Source organism: Antrostomus carolinensis, unplaced genomic scaffold (assembly GCF_000700745.2).
Source record: "Antrostomus carolinensis isolate BGI_N321 unplaced genomic scaffold, ASM70074v2 scaffold15176, whole genome shotgun sequence".
Taxonomy (NCBI): Eukaryota; Metazoa; Chordata; class Aves; order Caprimulgiformes; family Caprimulgidae; genus Antrostomus; species Antrostomus carolinensis.
This window is the reverse complement of record NW_010319920.1, coordinates 14,302-34,321: the sequence shown is the minus strand read 5'-3', so window position 1 is coordinate 34,321 and position 20,020 is coordinate 14,302. Positions and strand designations below refer to the sequence as shown.

General features: G+C 41.1%; 1 protein-coding gene across 1 annotated transcript; it reads right to left on the bottom strand.

The window, feature by feature from the left end:
- Positions 1-5,864: 5,864 nt before the first annotated feature.
- Positions 5,865-18,956, bottom strand: GPR143 (G protein-coupled receptor 143). The gene is made up of 8 exons (XM_010169445.1): positions 18,652-18,956; positions 16,840-16,949; positions 13,762-13,856; positions 13,141-13,233; positions 12,561-12,670; positions 11,097-11,205; positions 7,643-7,760; positions 5,865-6,164 (listed from the first exon to the last, which is right to left on the bottom strand). The coding sequence occupies exons 1-8, from the start codon at positions 18,893-18,895 to the stop codon at positions 5,865-5,867; spliced, it is 1,179 nt and encodes a 392-aa protein (XP_010167747.1). The 5' UTR covers positions 18,896-18,956.
- Between the last annotated feature and the right edge of the window lie 1,064 nt (positions 18,957-20,020).

The following is a 20,020-nucleotide window of genomic DNA, read 5'->3' as shown; positions in this document are numbered from 1 at the left end:
GCAGGATTGCTCATTTCACCTTAATCAGAAGCTAATTCATTTTGGAGTGAGGAAAAGGAAAGTTAGGACACTTCCACTCTGAAGTATTTGTTTCCTCACCCTACACAGGTCGGTAACTCCCTGCTGGGAGTTCTACCTTGTTATCCTCAGTCCATGTTAACATCAGTTAACATGCTCAGTGTGAACACCCACACAAGCTGACATGCCCATGCCCTACACATTTATGCTGCTTTCACTGTCCTATGCAGCTTCTGGCTTGTATAACCAAACTCCAACTCTGACTCTATGGACTGGTTTTATGTTAGTCCCACTTCCCAGACACATTATAACTCTTCCCAAAACTAAGAAGGCACAGAAGGCACCTACCCTAACACAGATAACTAGCAAATTCCTTTTCCTAGTAGTTCTTTAACACAGTATTGCATTTTCACCTCTCATTCTGCTTGTAAAAGGTACTCAAAAATTGAGGTAAATGTAGGCTCAGCCACACACTCCTGCAGAAGCAAATACAGTGAGCAACATATTGGCGTCAACTCTGTGTCATTATAAGTGGTAACATTAAGTAATATTATGTTAATTAACAAATGCTCCAATAAATACAAATGAACCTGTCTTATCCTATACTAACTTGTGAAAACACACATGATGTATGGGACATTGAAGGAGCCCATCAAATTTATTTTGTTTTGTTATCAGCTAACCACTTCACAAAATAATCACTCCTGCAAAACGCAGAGAAGCCTGAACTAATTTTGAGGGCTCTAAAAACTCCCTAATCCTGAAGACATTCAAATTGAGATTGAGATCTGAGCTTTCTACCTCTGAGACATAAATGTTTCTGAATTAATTAGAAACACAGGCTTTTCTACATGTGGATGCCACCTTTGGGTCTCACCAATGTTTCCATTATATTGCATTTGACCCAATTCACATGGTCCTGCTGCCTGCGGTGAGCTCTGGCAAGGTCACCCATCCCTTTGGCCTTTCAACCCTCACTCTAGCAATGCCATGAACAACAAAAAGTCTTCTTAGGGCTTTCGATCACACAGCACATACAAAAACATCCCCACCCATGCTGGTTCTTTCTGTAGATCAAGACGTGCAAGTTCACAGCCCAGCAGGTCCTCTCTCTACCACACGTTTATACAGGTAAAGGGGCAAAGGTAGGCTAGCTCGGAACGCGCTCTAAACCATGGGGCTGTCAAAGGTCTAGGGATGGCTACAGTGGTTCTCTTTCTAGTTATGATGTTTTGTTTTCTTTTCAAGGACACTTCAATCTTGTGTAACATGAGCACAGAGAAGCTGGAGAGATCTAGAAAGACGTTCATTCTTCTTCACTGCGTGGAAGAAAGTGCTTTCATTCACTTTGGAGTTTTCTTTTGGGTGTAAACTCAAATGCTACCATCACTTAGTGATTTTTTCTCAGCCTTTTGAAAACTTTACTTACAAATCCCCTAATGAGTTTCTCTCTCTCAATGTTTAAGAGTTTGCTTAGAGAGGTGTGATAGGGGAACCAGCTTTCCATACAGCTCACAGTATAGCCTAGGGAATACAAACCACCCAGGAAAACAGACCCAAATGCATCCCTGGATTTGACTGTGCTCCCTATTTTTCTCTCAGTAAGACTGCATCTTATTCAGCTGCCAACTTCAATGTCTACACAGATGCATATTGTTCCTTGAAGAATAAGTGAGCCAGACATCATCTGACCTGTCTTAAAATTACGGTAGCTACCATGTGGTTTAGTGATTTCCATCTAGGATTACTGTAAACTTGAGGGATCAGTGAAAATATAGTAAATTTAAGAAGATCAGATAACTTTTCATCATGAATACACAAAGACAGCTTCTGAATTACAAGTCGAGTCCTGTTATACAGCAGATGCAGTGGGGGAGGAATCACATTTAACATTTCCCTTTCTAACTTTCTCCACAATTTGGTCTACAAGACCAGAGGAAGGGCTTTATGAGAGGTGCAACTAGGATTTTGATATTCAGACATATGGTGGACCTCATAAATGCAGAGTTTTGGTATGCAGGAAGTCTGCCTATTCAAGTAGTTTATGATTTTATTAGTGCTCATATTTCAGCTTTGCAATTAGCCTGATCATCTGGCCAAATAAAATAGTAATTAATTGTATGAGACTGTCAGGCCAAAGTCCTATGCATCCTCTTCCATCAACGGAGAACAGCTAGGAGTGTTTAAGAAAGTATTACAGGATATGAGAGGACACTTTTCCTGGAAGTTTTCATTTTATCTTTAAGGGTTTAAAAATAAGTTTTGGTGAATGCAAAGAACAGTTACTGTGTATGGTTGGATTTGATAAGCTGTCTGGGAGGCGAGGAGAGTGTTAAATAGAGGCAATTCCACTGCACTGCCCTGTATGTGTAGATATATTTTTTATGAGATTCCACTACTTTTTTATTTCAATGCATGGACTGAACTTTTTTTTTTTTTAATTTGCCTTTTATTTTCCTTCAATAAATTCAGGAAGGCTTTGTTGTGCTCTGATATGCCCAAAATATAATAAGCTAAAACTGACAATTGCTGTACTCTCAAAACATAGTACTTTAGCTACACGTAATATCTGATCTCATTCCCTATTTACTTCTCCTCTGAGTCAGACTTTGCTGTTCCAGAGAAACAGTGCTCATGAACTGAAGAGCTGCGTGCCTGTGGAAGAGACCCCCTCCCACAGGTAGTGTGAGATGAAGACCATAGAATCTGACTGCTTCTACCGACTTCAGTACGGACAAGATCTTTCCCCTGTTAACCTGGGCCATGTTTGAAATGCACCTTAGAAAACAAACGTTCAGGCCGGAGACAAGCACTTCCCACCTTTACCAGAAGCAGCCTGCCAGCACGCTCCTAAAATATAAGCATTTTTGAAGCAACGCTTTGTGCCATTGTAGGCTGAAATGAACACACTAGGATGACTATGCAGATACAAATCATCGTCCAAATGCAAACTCAGATGTTTTTCTATGTGCTGATAAGCACAAGGCTCCTACCAGGAGAGGGTGGATGGCACATTTAAGAAGGCAGTGTTTAGGCTGGTGTTACAACTATATTGTTCAGGGCACGGTGTCTATAGCATGCCCTCGCTGACCCGTGGAGCACACAGTTTCTCCCAAAATTAGGCCAGCTGCAGCAGCCCGAGTCCACCCCATGACGTGTACACGGCAAGCACAGGCAGTGAGGGCAATTGGGAGATGCACTTTAAAAGCATGGGAAGAGAAGGACGCACCCGGCAACACTGGGAGAAGGCAGTGCTTTGCTTTAACTGTTGAATGGTGAGGCAAGAACAAGGTGGGTGTGGGGTGAAATCAAATACGGTGATGGTTACACAGAAGCAGAATCAATTATCACCCCATTTTAAGCTGTGGAGGAACGTCTCTCGTACATTCACCAGAGGCTGGGAACAACAGGCAAGGAAACTCTCCTCACACCTACTTTTTTGCAAGTTAAATACTGCTGGTGGTTTGCTCTGCTATGCCCCATTTCATGTCCTCAGTGCACCAGCATTGGCTTAGCTGTCTTTAAGCTCTCAGATGAGTCCTGATCTCCCATGATGACATCCCAGTACAGAGACACGCCACACACATCCCAGGGACAACCTTGAAAGAACGAGAAAAGGAGAGGAGAAAAGCGCAGGTCCTGTGGGAAGCTGCCCCAGCGCCAGCAGCCACCAGGCACCAGGCACTGCTCAGGGGCAGCCGATGGCCTTGGGGGGCTGGAGCACCCCATCTGGCCCTGTCCCACATGTGCCCTGGAGCAGCGTAAGGAAGGAGGGATTAGTTATTCAGTCTTCTCACAGGGCCTCTTGCTACAGCGTGTCACCTCCCAAGTGCTTTTGTGCCACATTCGTGCCACTAGAGCAACCTGGTCTAGTGGAAGGTGTCCCTGCCATGGCAGGGGGATTGGGACTAGATGATCTTTAAGGTGCCTTCCAACCCAAACCATTCTATGATTCTATGATTATTATTCCTGCGAAACCAGAGGCTGTTAATTTGGTTTTAGGGTTTCATAGCTTGGCCCACACTCTAGCATCTGAAAAGGTTTACCAATTCCACCTCCGCCTATTTCCTGCTCTTTTGAACGCTATTGGGATGAGTATTGCACCAAAAATATGGTCTCTGTTTCAAAAGGATCAATATAATCTGCTCCTGAGTCCCTGTGCTTTCTCTTTATACTTAGCTAGGAAATAAATGACTGTGATGAGGAGAAAGGGTCTAGTGATCTGTCAGTATTTCTGACTACTAGAACAGCTATAGAAAGCCATAAAATTATAAAGGTTTCTACAGGGCACAATGTAAAAAATTCACTACAAACCAATCACAGCTCTGTAATGATTTGCCTAATAATTGTTGGGTCATTGTTTAACACCTTTGTATCAAACTATTAGTTCAGGAAGGTGATTTATTTTAAATAGCAAATCAATATTTTTCTGTATAGTTTCTGCTGAGCCTTCTTCTCTAACCATCCTGGGACTCTCCCAAGTAACACTGCAGCTTAAGCTTCATGTTATTATTGCACTAACCTTTCAGCTTTCTTTAATCAGATCTTTATTTTTTTTATAATAGTTGGGACTGAACTGGGTTTGAAAAGAAAGGTGTGGACAGCCAGTGAAGTTCAGCCAAAGTGGATGCAAACAGGGTTTAAAAAATCAGTTTTTCTATGACAAGACCCAGCCACATGCTGAAAGAAAGGAGGGATGTTACCTGGGGTCAAGGGGCTTCCACTGTGCCATCGGTCAAATTGTATTGTAAACAGCTTCCAGCACAACCAGACTCAAATCAAACTACTTCTGGTTTTGCTATGAAGCTAAAAGAACTGGGGTAGACACAGTCACCATTTTTTCTTAACTTTTAACCAAGTCAGGGAATTATTTGTGTAAGGATACTTAGTGCACTGTATCAAATGAGGTACATATCTGAGAAGATGAGAATGGATTTAATATCTCTTCCTTCAGCAGCTGAAGATTCAAAATAGAGCACACCACAGAGAAAGGACTATTGATTCTACTTACTCAGTTTTTAATGAGCACTCCAATCATCTAGGTGCTTTTTGCAAACATTATCTCTTAATGCACCTGCCCCTAACAGTCATCATCCTGTTAGATAAGTTCATATAAGGATCAAACTGAATCCATACTACAAAACAGTTTGAAGGGTTATTTTTGCTTGAACCAAGAGTGTACTGGAACCACTATTTTGAAATGTTTATGGAACCTAGGCCAGGCCTGATTTATTTTTTGAAAAGGACTTTCAGATCCCTAGTTAAAGCCGTAATGAAAATTCATATAAACAAGCTAAAAGAAGACTTTGTCAGTGTGATTCTACACAAACAGGGAATATCTGCACTTATGTTAAAGTTTGTTGTCACTAATGTTTTACCACAGTGTCAAGGCTGGAAATAGTGTCTCAGAAATCCTAGAGCTGTAATTCTGGGTGAGGAATTTTATGCTGAGCAAAGCAAGCAAGGCAACACATTTAAAAACCCAGCATATTAATAGTCCATTTATTTAAACAAAAGACTCTTCTACCATATGAAGGTTACAAGAGAGAGTAAACCAAAGTGGATAAAAACAAATCTTAAGTAACACAGATCTTTGCAGAGATATACTCGTGCTGAAGAAGGTTCAGGCCTTTATACCTTTTAACCCCTCTCCCATAAGGCAAATGAAGACATAAACTGTAATTTCTCTCTGTCTCCCATGCTCTCTCACACATACACACAAGTTATAGGAAATGCCACCAAGCCACTGGGCACAAACCTAATTCCAGAGTACGCAACGGTTCACACAGTGATGTGGTTTTATGAGTCTTGACAACAGAAGTGGGATCCAGCTCTGCACCTATAAACTACCAGCCTTGGTAGATGGGAGAGCTCCTGGTTAACCTGTCATCACCGCTTGTGTTACCTTCAGACAACATGCTTATAGCCTCATCAGTCTGCTGGCTGTCAGTTGTTGATATCTTCTTTGAATCATGGATGTTGCTTTGGTAGTTCACTGGTGAGGGATAGGCATTATCACCCACAGTTGATGAGGACAACGATTCCCAAGGTATTTCCCTCTTCCGCCATTTCAGGTCCACTCTCCATCCTGTCCAGCCGTAGAAAGCTAATGTGAAGAGGAAGCCTTGCATTGGATTAAGAACCCCCTAGGAAAGAGAAGTGCAACAGGTGTTACACAAGCAAGGCTTCATTTTGAACTCCAGCAAAACATTTCGCATGCATTAACAACTTCCCTTTCACTGAACAAGTGCTGTCTTTCTTTATAAGATGCTATCTGCATGCAAATAAGTGTATGTTGTTCCCATTGCAGTTACAAACAAGTCAGAGTGAAATACCACGACCTGTTGTTCCAATATGCCAAGGCCACCTCAGTAAACAGTAAGCACCAAATGGTTTTCTAGCATGAATTTTAGCTGGTCAAGCCCCTGGTGTGTTTTTAACATTCCCCACAGGCTCTAGACTTTTTTATTCACAAAAGCAAGTATTGCATTTTTCACTAGGAGCCAAGTCAAATATATGAGAGTAGACACTAGTGCACACAGTCAAGTTTTTTAAATTAGCAAGAATTGATCTGTCTGGAATTGCTGCAGATTCCTGAGCCTGAGAAAATGTCCATCAAAGTGGGATGGAAAATGGGGAGAGACACTGAAAACAAAAATCTCAAGTGATTTCTAAAAAAATAGTCTCTGTTCCCAGTGCCATGGGATGCTTGGCAAGTAAATGGCTTTAGCTGTTTCCATTTTTCTCATGAGAAAAGAGCAAATTATTTTTACAGCCAATTTAAAAAACAGCTCAGTTCTTGAGCAGGTTCAAAGACCTCTTGCTTTGCAAATGAGCAGGAGCAAGATCCCTGTCACATGAATGTCTTCACTCCTTATCAGAGGAGGAGGAAGTTGTATCAAATCAGTTGCGTTGCTTAACCCTTCAATACAAAACGGCTCAAGGCCTTAACTACACAAAGCATGCTCAGGCCTTACAGGTATTTAATAGCCCCAGAATAAATTCTCTTGGAAAAGAAACCTGCAATATCACCTTTGAAAAATCTCTTGTCAAATATTCCAAAAGGAGAAAAGAGGGTAGGGTACAGTAAGAGGCCAGCATTTTACAGCTATTTTTTTGGTGCATTGCTTTCAAGAATTTTCATGTATTTGTCCCCAGATAATTATCCAGATGTCATGATATAAGATGCAACTATTCTTTATAATAAAGAAAACCCTAGTTACAAACACAATTACCAGAAAATGCCCATTTTACTGGAAAACCTTCAGGAATCATGAGCTAAAGCTTCATAGCTTGCATTATGGCAGAGGTTAGCAAGGTTAAACTAGAAATCATTGTAGTGGCCTGTTTTGGATCTTAAAATGAGTAGCAATCACTCACAGAGAGAATGCATACTCCAGTAAACGGGAGAAAAAGTTGGTCTTTGCTACATTTTTTGCAAAGTTTATATGTGAAAAGCACTCTTAGTGACCACTCTTTTCTCCCTCTTACTTTCTGCTTTTTCTTCCTTTATCTTCAGAGTGTTTATATCCCCCAGAATCATAGACTGCCCACTACACTGGTACTGTTCCACCCATCTTATAGGAGTAATTTCTAAGCCTAAGCAATGTCACTGCTGACCTACCATTATAATCCACGTGATCAGTGCAGCACTTCTGATGTTTTTCAGGGGCATTTCATTAATATCTGGCTGCATTTCAAGGTAGAACAAAAGGCTCTCATTGATGATATTGGATGACCAGCTATTGCAGGAATAAAGAAGAGAACAAGACAATTATAGATATATATGTGTATGTATATGTAAAATATGCTTTACTTTTAAATTATAGAAATTAATATCACTAATAAGGAGAGTGAGATTTTTTTTTTCATGTTAAGTCACAACCTGAAGGGACCAGTAGGTCTCTCAGATCAAAAGCCAGACACTTAACTGCTAGCCCAGACCTAGACAAATCAATCAATATAAAAAACAAGCAAAAAAGAACCGGATCATTTGAGCTTGCTGCAGAACAGTAAATTGCTGGATAAAATTGAGATGATGAACAACTGTGATCCATAGTGGGAACACCATACACGCTGACTTCTGTTGCTTGTGTCTTGAAAGCACAGTGCTCACAGATAAGGCAACCAAATATGCACTTGGGTGTTGTAAAAGGCTGCAGAAACTCTAGCTCAGGTTACAATTTCAGGGTTAGATTGCAGCAGATTTTAAAAATGTACATAAATAAAAGTACAAAACAAAACTAAGGCTGACTTTAAAATCCTTGAAAATGCCATCAACTTCTTGTAATAAAGGTAATTTCTGTTTCCAAATAAGCATAATCATAATCAAACCTCACCCTATGAAAGAAACTGAGAATATTCCATGCTGAACAAAGTTTATAGTAAATGCTGTAACTTTTTATTACTTCTAAACAGTCAGTCCATGTTACTTTATAGTTTGACTGCTGTGTCAGAAAGGAAATTATCAGTATCCATGTCGTACTTTCTAAAGGGCTTTATACATGTCCTTTCTGCAATTATTATTTTTATTACAGTGGAAAACCTCCTGCTCTCCCCTTCCAAATCTGCAGGAATCTTTTCTACCCCATGTTGTCCCAACCTGCTGTCTTTGACTAACTCATCTCATATTTGACCTCTGGGATGGAAGGACATCTTCCCTAAGCTTCTGAGATGGGACTGCCTCAGACTTTCCCTTTGAGAGAGTTTTTACACTCTAAAGCTTATGTTTTATATTTTTTTTAATAAGAAAGCCCAGAATGAGACAGAATGGAAATAAACAAATGTTCCCTCTGTGTCCTTCGGGAACTGGTGATTTCTTTTGTGCTTGCTCCCAGACCAGCAAGCTGGCCACTGTTCCTTAGGTTGCAACGCACTTCTGTGGTGCCTCTGGGCTCCAGAATAAGGCTCACTTTTCACAACCCTGGAAGTCTGGCTTCTTTGCTCTCTGTTCCTCGTTATTTCAACAATTTCCAGGAAGCCATGCTGCTGGCCTGTTCATTGCTGTCATCTCTCTCCCTCTCTCCCGCTGGCTACCCCACCCTTCGCGCTAGAAACCTCTCTCTTGAGCCAAGCAAACTCCGTAATTCCCCAAGAAAAGACAATTGTTTCCCTCCAGAGTGCTCTCGTGTGTAGCCTCTAGGAGAAGATAAAAAGGCAGCCTTTCTCCCTACTTGTCCTTTTAAATCAATGTAACATACGTTAGCTTACCTGCATATAAAAAAATTAAGCAGCAGTACAAACTGATAAATTTAGCCAAGTTATTTCACTACTCCAGGACCATTTATTTCCTCCCTCTGTCACTTGTGTTACCCACGTAGGTAGTAAACACTTCACAGCAGTGACTACTTCTTGCTAGGTCATCGCACAGACCCTTGTAGAGTGGATCATCACTTCTTCTAGTGCCTTTATTGCTGTGTGATAATTGTGAGATTGCAGTAAAAACCATTTCCTCCAAAAGCAGACCCTACTGCAGCTCAGTTTTGCTGTGTGTGTCCAGTGCCTCCAGTTCCAGTCACCACTCCACTGGATGGTGCTGCCAGAGCGGAGGCGCAGGGATTCTGGGATGAGGTGTGCACCCTCCCTCCTTCTGCACTTCCCTTTCTCTCTCCCTCCTTTTCTCCCTCTCTCTTTCTTGTCCTACCCCAAAGTACTGTTTTCATGGAGGAAGGTGGAATATAAAAAAAAAATAATTACATTATCAGAAATGTCACATGCAATCATATAGTGATTTCTTTTCCGGCATATAGTCCTTTATTCCAGTGGATATCCATGCTTTTTTTCACACACTTGAGATCTGCAGACTACAGAGGCAGCTGCATTATACAGTCATAATCAGGGCCATGAAGGCAGAAGGCAGTCTGAGAAGCTCTGTTGGGTTTGTGTGCATGTGTTGGGGGACGGGAGGGGGTGTTTTTTTGGTAGTGGCAGAAGGGCCACCTTGTGAGAGCAAAAAGCTCCCCTGGCTCCAAGGCAGAGACTCTCAGCCCAGGCTGGGCCAATGAGCACTAGGGAAACGCCTCTGTGAATCCATATTTGTGAGGGGAAGGACTGTCCTGAAAAGAAGAAGGTGTGGTACCTGGAGGAGAGACCGTTGACCAGAACAAAAGAAGACAATCGGCCTAAACAAAGGACAGACAGACAGAGAGAGAGAGCTTTGTTGCCAGAGAAAGACAGAGACCCACACCCAGTTCTTCTGAATGGAGTAGGAGAAGCCAAAGTCCCCTGTAGCCTGTGGATGTCCCCATGACGGAACTGGGAGCTGAGCCCGAAGAGGTCCGTGACTCCATGGGAAGCTTTGGAACATCTTGTTCCTGATGAAGAGCGGCAGAGGTGAACTGACTGAACCCCCATTCCCTGCCCCCCTGGGCTGCTGTGGGGGGAAGGTAGAGAAATCAGGAGCAAAGTGATTTGAGAAGAAGGGAGGGGTGTGGGGAAGGTGTTGTAAGATGTGGTTGTCATGTCTCATTGCTTTACTTAGATGAAATGGCAATGAATTAAATTGATTTTTCTTCCCCAAGTTTGAGTCTGTTTTGCCTGTGACCATAACTGGTGACTGAGCCATCCCTGTCCTTCATTCCTAATCCCGTGCCCCCTTTGTTGTGACTCCCATCCCATCTCACCAGCTGGGGGGAGTGAGTGCTGGACCACATGGTCCCACTGTGGGTCTAACCACCACAGAAGTGTATTTACTGCAGGTTTTCAGTGACGTGTTTGGTGAGAAGAGGCTCTGAGAAATCTTGAATACAGAAAGCCATGTATCAGTCCACAGTTCTGGGGAGCTGCTCTTCCAGGCAGCTTTAGTCTATGCTTAACCCCCCCTTTTTTTTTTGCTATTGTTTCTTGGGGTTATTGTTTTCCTGTTGGTTAAACATTTGTATCATTTCCTCACAGCCTTGTCATGCTACATGAGTGATTCAGCTACTATGTGAACTAGTTTAGAACTGCTTCTTCCTTAGACACCTTCCCTTCCAAACATAAAGACAAACAAATGAAGCAACCCATCAGACTCTATTCTTGTCCCTGATCCTCTCCAGCTGGGAAAAAGGCAGTTTAAAACAAAATCATGCACCTCTTACCAAATAATGAATACCAGCATAATTTTGAAGAAGCGGATCTGGATCTCTGTCCCCAGACGTCTCTCATTCTCTGTGTAAATCCCTTGTCTCCCTTTCAATAAGGAAGCAACTGTAAAATATTCAACCATGTTCATTAATATATGTGTATCTTGTTAATTACAGGCACGAGGATCCGGAAGATAGATGTCTGTAAAGAGGGAACAAAGCAACGAATGGATTTGTCTCCAGCAGCAGTTCAGAAGCTGGAAGAACTATTATCAAGGAATCTCACATGAAGCCTAATACTAAAGGAAAACAAGTACATCCATTATGGATTCCGAAAATGGGTGACATCCCAGTAGCTGTTTTTTCTTCTCTCAATCCCACTGAAAATAGACAATAGTATGGTGAATGTACTTTTATAACAAAAAGGTGGTGCTTACAACTTCTATATAATGTGTGATAGAATTACATATTTGTTATGTGATGTTTAGACTAAAACAGAACACATTCTATTTTATTATGCGCAATATATTTCATTGTGCAATTGATACAGCATTGTCTACACCTCTAAAACTTGAAAGTGTAATGTCAGCAAAAATAGACAGTTCTGCCACATGCTTTTCAGATGTCATAAGGACTATACGTATGCGTAAACACAAATATACTCAGTGTGTATTTTGCCATAAAAAGAGTAACTTTTTATAGGAAAAACTTACTAAAAAAACAACTGTTCCCTTGAAAATGTGTATTACTGAGGGATGCAGGGTAGATAGATGAAGACTGAACTGAGAATACAAGGCCTTCTGTTGCTGTTTTTGCATTTTCAGTGTGTAGATGACATTAACTCAGGTACTGCAAACATCTAGAACTGTTCATATGACATGTTAAGAATACGTTGAATCTGTGGCTTTTTTTCAGTCTCATTTCTTCAAAGCACTAGATAATAAATTAAATGGGGACTTCGAGATCCCATCTGAATTGTGTACCATTCCCATCTGTTTCATAATATAAGAATCAAGAGTGACAAAATTCTGATCATACTTCATTATTTTTTTAGCTCCAGGGCTGGCAAGAAGTTAAAACAACATTCAGATCTCACCAATATTATCCTTAAACCAGAATACATTACATTTACAAAACCAGAGTGGTACCAATACATGGTAGAGTTGAGTATCTACTATACACTGCCTAAAATACTGTAAATCAAGAGTAATTTAATAACACAGAAACACCTTTGCCAACCTGTAGCAGAGGTTTATAACAGCATAGCTTGAGTATGTCATCAGAGTGTGTCTCTAGGGCAAATTTCCCATCCAGATGGTATCTTCATTTCAATAGGCAATTCCCTCCTACCCTCTGCTATATCTTTATGATTTAATGAGGAGCTATCCCACATCACTGAATACACAGGCTTGACTTTTTACATTATTGTTATGTTGCTAAATAACACATACTGATTCATGTTGGCGGCTAGGAACATACCTGCTGCTACTGTTCTCCTAAACAGGATTGGGTTGACCACCAGCACTAGCAGGAGTGGGGCATAGGTTGTGATATAATGTGGGATTGCATGCTCCAAGCCATTTTCACAGCTAGGAAGAAAACATTAACAGCTTATGGATTTTTTTTTCACATCTGACAGTTCTGGCTAATTTACATATGTCACCTTTAACTTAAAAAAATCAAAGGAATGAAGCAAACAGATGCTAAACTTTTAATTCACAGACCTTCACCACCAGTTCACATGGGACACCAAGTTATTAATGCACCATCTGTGCATTTTTCTGGAATTTAAAGGGACAAATATAAAGCTGAAACCAGGAGTGGGAGAACAGTGGCTCACAGCAGAAGCTCTGTCACAACTTCTATCACCCTGCAGCACACCCAAGTGCCTGTATTGCCAGGCATATTTCTTCAGTGCCCTCCAAAACCCAGTGGGACATGTTTGTCAGGGAACAAAAAAGTCCAACATTTGGTTGTCTGTCTCTAAATCTGACCAAAAGATATTCAAATGTCCAGAGAGTGCTATGATTTTGCAGATTGTTCTCAGAGCTCTGCTTACCTGGAGAGAGAAGGGTAGTAAAGCAGTGTGATCCCCTCCACGCAGAGCATCACTGCGAGGCCCCATGTCATCATGTGGTACAGCACAATCGTACTGCAGGCACCAAACAGGACAGGTTTAATTAAAGATACTAAACCATACACTTTCCACCTTGCAACATAAAGGTAGGGCCCTCCCTGAAACAGAGCTTTACAGCTATGGAATGGTGCAGAACAACACTGATAGCACATTGAACTAAGGTAAGCAGGTGGGGTCCCTTCAGATAAAGGATGATCCAAAGTGGTTGTTCAGGCTTGCACACAGAAGCCCTGTGTCCTCCAACCTGTATGGTGGAAAGCTTTTCCCTAATGCTCAACTCTCCAGAAGGAACTCCTGCATCCTTCATTTCTCCTGCAGAGATCAAATTAAGGGATTAAAACTTAAGAAGGGAGTCAAACAGTCAAATAAACCACCCTGGCAATTGAAGCACTTAGCACACCGCTCATCCATATCATTACCTGGTAACCATATGAACATCAGATGTTTGTACAAGCTTCACTTAAACATTTAGATAGGCGCAGTCAAACATGGACATACGGTGTTGGCAGGAAAATAACAAATTCAGAGCTCTAACTCTGGTACCTCAGTCCAGCTGATCTTCTTACCACCAAGTAAGAATCAACGGCGTAGCAAAACAACCACCAGAAGCCAGCACTATATAACAGCTGGATCCACATCTGCAGGGAAAAATATGCCAAATGTCACAGCTGCTTCTCAAGTACCACTTGGGGCAGGGGAGGGACTCAAACCTTTAGGCTGGTGATTTGTTCTTCATATGTGAGCATTTTCCAGCTGAGATTGTGAAGTATGAAATCTTACTTGAAATCAAGTCATAGGTTAACTGAACAGCATTTATTTTTGTAGCTTATTCTGTTGCTTAGAAAACCTGTTATTTACCTTTCCAGACCTAACCCTCAATGTCATGAGTCAAGCTCAAACTAAAATCCTTAAATAACAAATTTAGAGTGAGGATATTTTAATTTTAGGTTAAAATTTTAGTAGTTTCTCAGTAGCTGAGGCATGAAAATATAACTGTGGTCAGTCATCACCACAGTGTGCCTACACATTGTGGTTCTGCATGTGATGGGTGTTTTCTCCATGTACAAGAACTCAATTCAGAGAATGGTTATTAAGAAAAAAAAGGCCATTAACAAAAATATCACTCACTTTCTGGAAAAATTATCCATACTGAACTCCCTGACTGATTTCTTCAATAAAAATCCAAAGGAAACAGGTTCAAGTCAAGTTAAATTCCACAGTGTTCGTGAGCTGACCCTATGCATTTTTCTCATGAGCCTCTATAAGATAAGTGACCTTTCTGTGCCGCTGTTTATAAATTCCAAATTTCTTCCCCAGAGCAGCTGGCTTTTTGTAATAGTCTGGGACTATTTTAATATTCAGATTACCTTCCCTCTGAGACCTCTTTCAGTTCTTAACTAAATATTGTTTATCATGGCTCCATGGTAGCATCATTTTACAGCTGGAAGCCAACATACATGTTACTGAGACAAACGGCAGTGAATACAGAAATACCATTCCTTCCTCTAAAAGGTAAATAATTTGGGAAATATTGCCTTCCACCATGGGTGTAGGCCCTGCCTCTAGTCATTTGTAACATTAATCATCCAGTATTTAATTCAAACACATTGCTAGCGCACATCTTTTGCTAGTGAACAGGAGTGCACTAACATTTTTCTAGTGCACAGGAGTCAGAAAATAAAATTTCAGGTTTCCTTGTAATGCACTTTATCCATAGCACTCATCATGTAACTTCATCTACATTTTTACATATCTACAGTTAAAAAAAATGCACAAATTACTATATGCACACACACATACAAAAATAAACCGAGGGGCCTTTCCACTCGGAAAATTCAACACAGACAAAACTGTCTCCAAAAATAATATAAATCAGATGCACCTAAACCCAGAATCTTCATGTGCTACCTCACTTTTTTGCAAAATGACACATTTTGCTACAGTACCTCAGAGAGTAACCCTCTGCAAACCGGAGGGTGTTATTCAAAGGAGATGTCTGAAGGCCTCACTATTTGGAGTTTGTATTGGCTTGTGGGTAAGTGAAATCAAACAATAGTACTAAAAGAAAAATAAAATAAAATCAGAAATATTTTATTAACTCACATGAGAATGTGTTAGGGGAAGTGAGTGGAAGGAGGGTTATTTTAAATTCCAATATCATTAAATCTAAATTTAGGAAATTACTCAAACTACAGCATTTTGCTGGAGCCCAGGAAAGGGAAAATAAAAATTGTAGTAGACTGCTATGCTGCTCACCATCTAACCTGAGACAAAAATATAAACCAAACAGTCTGCATACAGTATCTTTGTCACTGTTTAAAAATATTCTTTTTTATGCTAAGGGTCAGAAAGTGAAAATTAAGACATAGGGAAACATGGTTTTTGAATAGGACATTCTTGCTACAAGATATTGATGTTGCTGGTTTCCCCTTCCCCAAAGAAAAATATCAATATTTGCATCTAATAAGCAAAACCTAAACATATACGATGGAAATAAAACTAAATAGATGTGTACAACTGATATTTACTTCTATAGCACAACACTATGATGTCTGAAATTGTCATTATATAGGCATATAAAGTAGTGAGTTGCATTTTGGCACATATTGTTTTATTTAAAAACTACTAGAGCTGAATAATTTTGTTTACATGCAGCATATCCTTTTCTATATTTCAAACTTTGAACGGCAAAGCTAATACTATTATTGCTCATGCATGAATTCATTGGGCACCCTAAGTTCCTATTGAATTTGTGTAAAGTGATGATCTCTCTTACTTGTCGTTCTCTATGTTTTGGTAAACCCATGGCTTTTCCTTGTACAGTAAACTCATTATATGTCTCAGACAGTACTGCGATTGTAATATTCAAAACCAAGTTTCAATCTGCACTTTTGCAATGCATTTACATTTTCTCATTCTGTGTATTTTAATCCAGAAGATACTTAATTAGACTAGGCCAGATGCAGTCATCTCTGAACGCCCATAGAGACAGCAATCTGAGCTGTAATCCTGCACGGCGGAGACTGAACTTCTGCAGCAGCTTTGTGTCTTCGGGTATATTTACCCTGTGTGACTAAAACAAACACTCTCGCACCACAAAAGCTAATTTCATCCACCCGAGCTGCTGGTTTCAGTCAGTCCCCACAATACACCACCACACAGGCTGTAATTTCTGCTGGGGGAGGTGGGCAGGTACCCTGGTGCTGTGGGTGTGAGGGAGCTGCTGGGGCATCAGCGATGCTGGGCCAGTGCAAACTGAGCCCATGGTTTCACAGCCCGTTCAGGAATGTCTGTAGTACCCTTATGCCTCTGTAGCCCTGACTTTGGTACAGGTCCACCCTCCACTATCCCAGCACTCCTCCAAGGAGCAAGTACTACAGAAATCTTGGGACCAGCCTGACCCTCACAGGCACAGTGTGGCACCAAGCACCCTGCCTGCCCTGAGCCAGGCATTTGGCAGGAGGCATGAATGCTCTCGCAGGGGTGTGGCAGAGGTTGAAACCATCATATCCAGGCTCTGACTCACAGCTGAATTTCCTCTTGGATACAGCAGTTTGCCTTTCAGATTCCCCATGTTGTCAACCAGGGGCAGGAGGAAGGGGAGACGATCTCAGCACCTACCGCGCTCCCCACGCAGAAAGCAGAAGGCCACATGTCGGTCCTGTTCACCACAGAAATGTTAGCTATGAAGTCTGGGAAGCCGAGCCATACACTTGACCTGAAGATCATACCTAAAGGAAAAAAAAAATGTATTAATGCTTTGAATCTGCTGGCGTGATTTGAATCACATGCTTCTCCCCAGACACATATTTCACATGGCAGCCCAGATTTTGTGCGTTCACAGCAAGGCTATGGCTGCAGAGGAGCAGAGCAGGAACAACTGCGCTATTTAAACATCGGTGTAATCACTCGGGGAAAGTAGCCCCAAGAGGCTGAAGCTGCTGGGACTTGAAATGTTATGTAGATTAAAATCTCACTTACCTATAAATACTGTCACACACTTCCCTAAAATGAATTGGGTAGCATTTAACAGATTGACATAAACCAGTAACTATTTACAGTTTTACTGGTATATATTCACATGCTAATATTCATTTCTCTATAATCCCTCATTGCAGAAAAAAGTCGTTGCCCACTTTTTGCTGTCTCCATTTTTACAAACAGCTCTTTTCCTCTCTGCCACAGGACCGAACAAAGCAGGACTTTGCAATTAGGTGAGAACAATACCCATTTTTAAAATTGAACTTACAGTTTGTTAGTGAGGTTTTCTGGGTTTGCTTAAAATAGACATTAAAGCACCAACATACAGCAGAACAAACCCACCAGGTTTCCCACCAAGAGAGAACGGTTTCCCACCCACTGAAGTGGGTCTAGTTCAAAGACAATGACGGATAAATAGTTGGAGTTTGCCAATGAAAGTGAAAGGGAGAAAAATAACTATCTATTGCTGGACTCATATGACTGAAAGGACCTTTTCCAGGTGAATGTACACACACTTTTTCCATTAATCTCTTTCTTTATTTCCCCCTCCATTGTTTGTTTTAATATTGGTACTTGCTACGTACTGTGAGAGAACCTGGCTAGGTATGAAAGGAGAAAAGATCAAAAAACCTACTCCCTTCCCAGGCAGCGAGATAGACTTACAAAAAAGCACTAGTTCTGTTATCCAATGTGAAGAAAAAATGTTATTGTAAGAAAAAAAAAAATCATCCTGTATTTTCATAGCACGTGTCATGGTAATTTTTACCTAATTTGGCAGTAAATGCCATAGACTGACGGGACAGATTTAGACGCCACATTAGTTTCATTTTGACTCATGAGTTTTGTTTTATTCTGTGTTGTTTTATTCCTCCAGCCTATCAGCCAGGGGCCAGGCAGCAGGTTGTCCTTGATAAGGGAGCTTCGCTCATATTTCAAAAGCCTGTGTCCAGCATGATTTGTGTGCAGTTGCAATTCAAATTCATTTGCAGTGGACGTGATATGCCCAGAGAAATGGCTGACATGCATGCAAGATGGCAAACTTTGTCTGAAAGGATTTAAAGACATGTAAGAATTGTTTTTCAAATATAGTCCTAATGATTGACTATGTGTTTGATGGCAGCTTTAGTTTTAAATATGCTGCCTTGCCTCCACTTTTATGCCTTCCTCTGAGAAACAGACACTGTTCTAGATTTTGATTTGTTTTAAAGCAGAGATTTTCATGTAGATTTGTCAAGAACTTTTCCTTCTGAAATATAACTATTAAAAAGAGCTTTCTCTCCTAAAAGCCCATCATTTTCTGACCTGACTTAGTGCAAATCTTCCTATGAATACATACATTATGTTTCCTTCGGAAATCTCTGTTGTCCACTCACCAGCTGCGTTTGGCTATTGTACCTCAGAGCAACAAGAGCCTGCTACAGCAAGCGTGAGGGACATCAAGCTGCCTCTTACCTAAGCCACCAAAGATGTCACAAATGGAGATAAGGAGAAGGATGGTGGAAGAGGAGGAGGCTTTGGGCATCTTCCGCGGGCTCTGTCCCTTCTTCGGCAGGAGCTGCAGGATGGTCAGTAGCAGATTGACGGAGGCACTAGCAATGCAAACTCCGCAGAAGACTTCAGGCTGGAAGTTCATCACTAGCTGTGTAGCTGCATCCCGGTTCGGGCAGCAGTAGGTTTCTAACCTGGGAGAAGCCATGAAGCATCCGGTTGGTGGAGGGTCCCCACGAGCAGAAGAAACTGCTGTTGCTTCTCCAAAGCAGTGTTTGCTTTTTCTTCACCCTCCCCATTAGTCCTCAGTGGTGAGAATCACGCGATTAATGGATCATGTGCTGCTGCTACTGCTAGAAGTAAATCCCCTAGAGCTGCCTTTCTCAGCCTCTCCTAGCAAGGAGATCAGATCCGAACAAGAAAACACAGTGTAATCTGAAACATGCCCCATGCTTGCTCAGAGCCATTGGCAACAGTTCACTCGCATATTTCTGCTTGTACAGTCTGTGATGCAGGAAGACTTAAACTCGCCAGAGCACTGAAGATGGTTTGAAATAAATTAGGATGCAGATACCAAAGGAGAAGCATTACATTTTAATTGTGTTTCTCTTTAGCCCCATCCCACACAGCGCCCTTTAATTACTGCAAATTAATTAAAAAGATGAGTACAGACACAAGCAGTCCCAGCCTTTACAGGGAGGAGCAGGGCTATAAATCCACACCCTAACCCAAATCTAAATTTTAGTGATCCAACTCACCCATCCCTGTTATTAAAATTAGAAACATGATATCCTATCACTCTAGAAAGAGATTACATTAGGAAGACAATGTTAACATCCTATTTAAACCGCAAGCACAAGAAGTCTTCTCTTTAGTCTGTACTCTCTGCGTCAGATCAGCTTGACGTGGAAAATTCCAGTGCTTTTAATTTCTCAGTAATTTTTTTTTTTCATTTTTTGGGTAAGAGTTTATTATGAAAACAGGAATTTGACCTGTAACATTTGTTTTTACTTTATAAGCTAGACAATATCCTTTAAGTCAGGGGTCCTAGTAGACACAGCAGCAAATAACTCGCCATCGTTAAGTACAAAAATTAACTCTCCCCTCTCAGCTGAGTTTCAAACTCCTTGCGTCAGCCCTCACCCCTCCAGAAAACATGTTTGTAGAAACACATTCAGGAAACACAGGAAGGAGCATTGCCAACAGACTTGAAGTGAACTGGATGTTAAATAACACAGTCATGGATTTTATAATTAGTCCTTACAAGAACAAATGACCTAACCTTTCATTTCCTTTTTTTTTTTTTTCCAATGGTTCAGTTTATGTTTTTAGT